This window comes from Frankliniella occidentalis, unplaced genomic scaffold (assembly GCF_000697945.3).
Source record: "Frankliniella occidentalis isolate FOCC.00 unplaced genomic scaffold, Focc_3.1 Scaffold23, whole genome shotgun sequence".
NCBI classification, from domain to species: domain Eukaryota; kingdom Metazoa; phylum Arthropoda; class Insecta; order Thysanoptera; family Thripidae; genus Frankliniella; species Frankliniella occidentalis.
The window spans coordinates 2,847,935-2,855,401 of record NW_026267153.1 but is presented as its reverse complement, the minus strand read 5'-3'; the positions used below and the strand labels follow the sequence as shown (position 1 = coordinate 2,855,401).

Genomic DNA, 7,467 nt, shown 5'->3' with positions numbered 1-7,467 from the left:
CCCCCCCCCACACCACCATACCGCGCTCCTCGCTGGTCCGAGAGAGAAGAGAATACAAGACTACCCCCTTTCGGCTGAGACTGAGAGGTCTGTGTAGACAGACGTTAAGACTTGCTGTCCCGAAGAAGCGACTGCGGGCGCAACGCACTTCAGAAATCAGTGAAATGGATTTTGAACCTAGGGAAAGACTTAAGGTTTAGAAATGCTTTGCTCACCTTCGATTCCAGTTTTAATTATGTCTACACTTGTTTCCAGGTCCTATTTCTCCCCCGACGGTTTAGAGTACAACATGGGCCGAGTGCCGATCGGAGGAACCGACTTCTCCACGCGTGCCTACACCTACGCAGATAACTCGACGACCAAAACTCTCAGCAGCTTCGCGCTGCAGACGGAAGACTTTGTGTACAAGGTAGCGACAGGACTTTATCCACATCACCCACTCTACCACTCTAAACCCCCGGACCTTGCGATACGACCCTTCTCCTGCTCTCTGTTTAGATTCCCGTCATCAAACGCGCGACAAAGATGCGCAAAGAGGAACCCAACAACCGAGACGATCTGCTCCTCTTCAGCTCCATCTGGTCACCGCCCTCCTGGATGAAGACCAGTAACGACCTCTCCGGGTTCGGCCGCCTAAAGAAGGAGTTCTACCAGATGTACGCGGACTACTTCGTCAGGTCGGTCAAACTGGCACCTCTGTCTCCGCTTCCCTCTCACCCAAAACCAAACGATTGTCGGGGTTGATACATCGTACGTGTTCGCTTGATACCAGGTTCCTGGAGGCTTACGAGGCTCAAGGCATCTCGTTCCACTGCGTTTCTACCGGCAACGAGCCCCTGAACGGTATCGTGCCCTTCAAGTACTTTAACTCGCTGGGCTGGGTCCCTGGCGAGTTGAGCCAGTGGATACGAGACCACTTTGGACCGACCATCCGCAAGTCCAAGTTCAAAGATGTGAAACTGCTGGGCCACGATGACCAGAGGATCCTGCTGCCTTGGGAACTCAAATGGGTGCGAGTCCTTCCCGTCACAAGTGCCTCAAATGCTTTGTTGTGACAGGAGCTAACGTCGTCTCATCTTTCCCGCAGGAGCTCGCAGATAAAGTGACGAGTAGCTACATTGATATTATCGGCTATCACTGGTATCTCAATTTCATCACTCCCTCGAGCATTCTGGACTCTGTTCACAATCTGTGGCCCGACAAGCCCATCATAAACACGGAAGCTTGCAACGGTAACGAAAAAGGCGGAAAACTATCATAGAACATAGCAAACATCAATACTTCAATTATTTTAAATTTGACTTGGTTGTGGAACAGGGGACAAGCCGTGGCAGTTCACTCGGGTGGAGCCGGGCTCGTGGGGCAGAGGTGAGATGTACATGGCCGACATCATCGAAGTAAGTGCCGAACAAAGTCTTAGTGTGTCGAAGTAAGTGCAATAAGTAATGCTGTATGCGGGTGCTCAGGTGATGAACCACTGGACCACGGGCTGGATGGACTGGAACCTGGCGCTGAACCGGGAGGGTGGCCCGACCTGGGCTAAGAACTGGGTGGACGCGCCCATCATCGTGGACGCCAACCGAGGCGAGTTCTACAAGAGCCCCACCTACTACGCGCTGGCGCACGTCGCCAAGTTCGTGCCACGAAACTCGGTCCGGGTCTCGCTCCAGAGCGCAGGCGGCAACTTCCTCAGCGGCACGGTGCAGCACGTCGCCTTCCTCCGGCCAGACGGCGGCGTCGTCGTCGCCCTGGTCAACAAGTGAGGGATTGGATGATGGTGGTAGTCCCTCGTGTGTTGTCGACTTCCGCAAGGTAACGTTCTTGTGTTTGGCCCCGCAGGCACAACAGCGTCCACCGCGTCACCGTCCGGGACCCCAGTCGCGGCGAGGTTACCCTGTCCGTCCCGGCCAAGTCGTTCGTGACCGTCGTGTACTGGTAGCGAGATCGTGTACCAGCAATATGACACACGCTTTCATTTGGCCACCGAACTGAAACTAATTGTTGAGAAAATATCACAATTGGTGATAAATCTTGACGTAAATTTGAATCATCAGACGTTGTTGGAGTGGCGGCGTGATTGCACTGATAGGGAAAACCCATCTGGCTGCAGCGCCGGCGCCGCCCGGCCCAAGGACACCGAGATAACTGTTGGACTACCGTTGAGTATTCCAGTATTCGAGAGGTGAAGTAGGGGGTGAAAGAATCTGTGGAGAGGGGAGCGATGAAAGTGTTTTGTAATCCGTCCATCCAACTGTGGAGACTGTGCGTCATCAGGAGGATCTGAATTAAGCTAAGACATAACTGTAAAAATAACTATAATAATAAATGGCATGCTTAGTCGTAACTGTGAACACGGGCGACCACTATCGGTCGTACTCAGTTTAACATTAATTCCCCATTCCCTCCGGCCGTATGAAGACGCGTTAAAGCGGAATGGTCATGGGAAATTACTCTGAAACTTGCCGATATGGGAAAGGGGAAGAAAGGGGGGGGGGAGTAGAAGTCTGTGGGTGGAGGAAGAAAAGGAGACTGATGGGCGGGTGGAAACGCCACTCGACAGTCGACGAAACGTCAAGTCAAAACGGCGGGGTGTGAGATGGTGTGGTGTTGTGGAGCAGGATGGGCGCGGCGAGGTGGGGCGAGGTGGTGCCGGGCGGGGCGGGGCGGGGCGCATGCCCGCGTGGGCCGCGGATCTCCTCCCCGGCTCAAAGCTCCCGCAGCGACCGACCGATTCGAACCACGCGGCCGCAGCTCGCCGGGGGCCATGACGGCTGCCCCGCGGCTGAGATGACGACGCCGAAGTGCAGTCCATGTCGTCCTGGGACTGCTGGGCGCGCGGCTGGAGCCGGGTGCGCAGCGCGCTCAGCCACGCCGCGCTGCTGCTCGCGCTCGCCGCCTACACCGCGGCCGGCGGGCTGGTGAGTTCCTCCGAACCGTTTCAGTATTGTTTGTGCCCACTGAGTGAGCCCAGTTGCACGAAAATCAAAGAGACTTCTGTGGGAAGAAACTCTGGTTGATTGGGACAATTCGAAGATCCGCGACAGTTACACCAAGAAGTTGGTTGTCTCCATCCACTATCAGACACATTGCACCGATGACAACCAAGGGGTGGTTTTGTTGTTTCTAGTCAAGGCCCCATCGTGATAACCAGGTTCTAGTGATAGTTTTCGGATTTTCGATTGCAGCTACCAACTTTAGCCTATTCAACAGAGCATGAGACCAGCGACAAAGTACTCTGATTTCCCGTTCGTTTTCGATGTGGTACCATTTCCAATGTCAAAACGAACACGTTTCCGACAGCGTGCACCAGGCATTCCCACAGTTTTCGCACAAAGTCACGACTTTTGCTCCAAATAACCTTCTTGCATGTAAGCTGCCGCGCAGAAATGATGTAACTTTTGCCTAAAAGTTTCGGACAAACGAAGCCCGAGCATTCCGCAGAATACTTTACGAGCCCGCAGTCCGCGAAATCCCATCTCGAGGTCCGTCATTACGATTCCGCAGTCTGGCATGGTCCTGGTGATCAGTGGGAGAGAAGGGGGGGGGGGGAGGATGCAAAAGAAGAAACTACCGGCAATCACTGGCCCACCGTGTGCGCGTACGTGCAGCTGATTATGAGAATAATTGTTCTTAGAAAGAAATTGGAGACGGCGAGAGGGGACGGCGGCGCGGCAAGCTGCTGCCGTGTGTGGCTTTGCAGGACGTCAACGAGGTTATGTCTGACGTAGCCGCTAGCAGTTTTGCTAAACTAATGAAGGAAAGGAAAAGGGCGGGGCTGTAAACACGGCATGCGGGGAAGGAACGAAAGCAAGGACGGCGTGCCGCGAGGGGGGGAGGGGGGCTGCGGGGAGGTGGCGAGTAGTGTGGCTCGTGGCGATGGCGCCCACCCCGACAGCGCAGGGTAAACACAAGACAAGCCTTCCGAATCAGCGTCCGTCAAACGCTGCAAAAGCTGGACGCTAAAGAGTATAGGCCGCTCTGCGCGCGCGGGGGAGAGCCCAGGGCTGAGTGAGGAGAGGAGGCCAGAGTAGGCCCGCTCGCTCCACTCAAAGAGGGTCACGACCACGCCTAGGGTGGCTAGGCCGCCGGGGCGTTGCAATGGGGAGGGATCAAAGTACCTTTAACAATAAAAATGGGTCTGTTGTGTTTTCTCTTATTCTCTTTTCTTTTTAGCAGATGATACCTTACAACTTTACACTTACATATCTAAACATACATTAGCTATGTAAGGTGTCATTGCTTTAACTCTCGATTAAAAAAATATTAAAGAGAACCAGAAGAAAGCTCATATACGTATTGTGCTAGGCCTGCTAGGCGGGGTAGTCGTGAAGCGGCGTACATACGTCGCCGTCGCGTCAGCCACGCCTCGCCCTCTCCTCCATCGCACCGCTGGAGCCCCCGCACTCCCACCCCCCTTTCCCACAAGTGTAAATACAGAAATATAATAGACTGGAATAGAATATTTCTTGAGAAGGTATCATCTGCTTTCAAGATCCGTTTCTGGTCGGAACTTTTTTTTGGAGAGGGGGGGGGGTGGTATGGGGTGACTCAGCGTCTAAAAGTTTGCACAAAGTTATAATTTTAAAGGATTCAAGGGTGGCAAAATGCGATTATGAGCGCAAATTTGAAAAGATGACATTTGGTCATCGTGGGCGCATGTTGGTTACACTGGTAAAACAAAGGTAGGGTATCCTACCTTTAAAGGTGTTAAAGCTCCAAAGGCATTACAATTTATGTTTTTTCGAAATATTTCTTTCCCTAGGAACACAATATTTTCGCAATCTACGCAAAATTCCTCGTCAAACGAGCCTACATATGATGGGGTTCTGTTCAAAAATGGCATAGATTGATTTCATTTTCTTTTGTACTTTTTGACTTGCTTTTCATTTGCTGACCGCTTATCTGAACCCTATCACATGTAGGCTCGTTGGACACGAAATTTTGTGAGGAATGCGATTAATAAATCTCAAAATGTGATTGGTTTGCTCATATAGAAAATATTTTGAAGAAACTGAAAATATACTCTTTAGCACCCCTAAAAAGAGTTTAACACCCCTGGAAAGGTAGGACATCACACCTTTGTTTTTCCAGTGTAGGCAACAATCCGACACAAAATTTGTCCTGGTGGCCTGGCTTGAGGTTGACAGGCGTCACGGGGGGACGAGGGCTGTGGAGATGTGGCAGTGGTGGAAGTACAGGAGGGGTGAACACGGGGAGCAAGAGCCAGAGAAAAGAAAATACTTTGAAGTTAGCATTCAAAACATAAGGAAAATTGTCCTCTTATTTTTCGATGACCGAAGTTAAGGGCCGATGAAGCAAGTCCCCGGTGGCTGAAGCCCGGCACCCCCATGCCCTACTTCACGGCTGGCCTGCTGCTTTGCGACACAGACTATAGTCGTATACGAGGCAAAATCCTGTCGCTCAGACTAAAAATAATTGAGTGCACTCTGAATGCGTTATGGCCTGCAGCAGTTCGACGAGGCCGGGCGGGCTTAGTTCGGCCCAGCGCGGAGATAAAAATACACAGGAGTTTAGCAGGCAGAGGCAATATCGCGCGGCTCGATCCACCATGAAGTAAAAAGACTGGCAGTACTTACCCGAATCCTGCACTGTTAACGCCGTCCGTGGTCGCCTAGCTTGCCAAAATGTTGGCAGTCCTTTTTGATTGCCAAATTTTTGTCATCTTTTGGAGGCTGCCAATTTTTGTCATTTTTGCTTGCCAAATTTTGGTCGTCTTTTTGGAGGCTGCCAATTTTTGGCGTCCTTGCTTGCCAAAACTTGGCGCAGTGTTGCGGGATTGCATACCCGCTAGGGCTGCAGGGGCCATGGCGCCTTACGGGCTAACTGGGTAGGCAAACCCGCAACACTATTGCGCATTCTCAGTTACACCCGGTACACATGTTACTTAAAGTAATTTATACAAAACTGTTACGTAAAATAATTTGTATAACCGATGTAACAAACGCACACGACCGTAACAAAGAGCTTTTTATCATGTTACATAAAGTGATTTTCAGTGCGCGGCAGGGCACAGAGCACTGGAAGATGAACGAGCTGCAGCGCATCTCTTTAAGATTTTGTTGTTCGCCAACAGGCGCTCGTAAATCCCTCAACAAGGAGGCCTGCCTACGAGCTGCCGGCGCCTCGGCCCTCGGACGCCGGCTGTGGGTGCGCAGGGACGGCCAGACTCAAAGGGGAGGCGGCTCCATAGTATCGCACGCGTAAATATCAACGCAGTTATGCTTCCATGGCAGCAACGATATAGACTCAACATTTCTGCGACGTTGACCGTAACGAGGATTTTGCGACTCGATCCGCAAAAGCCGCGCCCCAGCCTCAGGCTGTTGTGCAATATCCATAATTTGATATCGCAAATCGATGTCGAACACGAATCGAACATCGACTCGATCTTGATAATATCGAGAACCATGGATTATGTTGCAGAAGTATTGAAACACGACGTATCGATCGCAAAATATCAAGGCATACCGACGATAGTACTTTCGAGGGCCCCGATCTCAAACGCATCGATATCGGGAGCATACATCGATAGCAAGGTGATATCGAATCGATATGGTATTGGGGGGCGGCAGGCCGAGGCGGTGTGTTATGACTAGTGGGTGACGGCACGCTGCTATTCCTGGCGGCAGTGGCGTCACGACTCAGGCGCGGGGTCGGCCGCCAGGCGTGCGCCCCTGCACTCCGCTGCTGCCTAACTCCCGGGCGCCCACGCCTAAGAGTCGAGGTTTTCTTATACTAAAGTCGAGTGCTCGATTTACTATCAGGGAAAAATTGGGAGGGTCTGACGAAATGACATAAGCACGTGATTTCTCAACGCTATTAATTATAAAAATATATTTGAAAAGGAACAGCCAGCATGGAAAGAAACAGATCAACGCAACACCATGACACGATACAAATACACAAATTGAGTCATGTTTCATGAAAGTGAAGATTTATGCTCTTCATCTTTTGCTTTTGACTTGTGGAATAAGGACCAGGAACAGATAACCTAAATTACGACATATAGATTTATGACGCTATGAACTATAAAAAGAAAAAAAAAAGTACTGTAGAGCCAACTGCTGGGTGGAATAATGTAACAGCAGGGCACAGACGCCCATTACATTAGGGGCAGAGTCAAATTGCAGTATGGTTTGCTGGCCCGCTAGATTCGACCATTCGACGGTCACTTAAATGGTTTTTCTATGTACACTCGTAAATGTTTCAGCAAAGTAGGGGCACAGGAGAAACTCTTGTGACAGACGGTGCACTCAAACGGCTGCCTCCCGATGTGGTCTTAAAATGTCTTGCTGAGCTGCTAGAATCACTGAATTTCTCAGAGCATTCAAATGATTTCTCACCGGTGTGTTCGCAGATGGTCTCGTAGTTTGCTAGATTGCGAGAAACTCTTGTGACATACGATGCAATCAAATGGTTTCTCACCAGTGTGAGTTCGCAGATGGA

The 7,467-nt window shown here is 51.0% G+C and overlaps 2 protein-coding genes across 6 annotated transcripts in view; both read left to right on the top strand.

Moving 5' to 3' along the window:
* Positions 1-2,001, top strand: part of LOC113205081 (lysosomal acid glucosylceramidase) — a 6,105-nt gene extending 4,104 nt beyond the window's left edge. For all 4 annotated transcript variants that reach the window (XM_026420541.2, XM_026420540.2, XM_052265004.1 and 1 more), the window contains 7 exons: positions 256-409; positions 499-677; positions 773-1,010; positions 1,088-1,232; positions 1,318-1,397; positions 1,467-1,759; positions 1,840-2,001. In XM_026420541.2, coding sequence (XP_026276326.1) covers positions 256-409; positions 499-677; positions 773-1,010; positions 1,088-1,232; positions 1,318-1,397; positions 1,467-1,759; positions 1,840-1,939 — 1,189 coding nt within the window. In that variant the 3' untranslated portion in view covers positions 1,940-2,001. The remainder of the gene's footprint in view (positions 1-255; positions 410-498; positions 678-772; positions 1,011-1,087; positions 1,233-1,317; positions 1,398-1,466; positions 1,760-1,839) is intronic.
* Positions 2,002-2,697: 696 nt separating this feature from the next.
* The window catches only part of LOC113205083 (potassium channel subfamily K member 6-like), a 21,580-nt gene continuing 16,810 nt past the window's right edge, over positions 2,698-7,467 (top strand). For both annotated transcript variants that reach the window (XM_026420544.2, XM_052265001.1), the window contains exon 1: positions 2,698-2,918. In XM_026420544.2, coding sequence (XP_026276329.1) covers positions 2,811-2,918 — 108 coding nt within the window. In that variant the 5' untranslated portion in view covers positions 2,698-2,810. The remainder of the gene's footprint in view (positions 2,919-7,467) is intronic.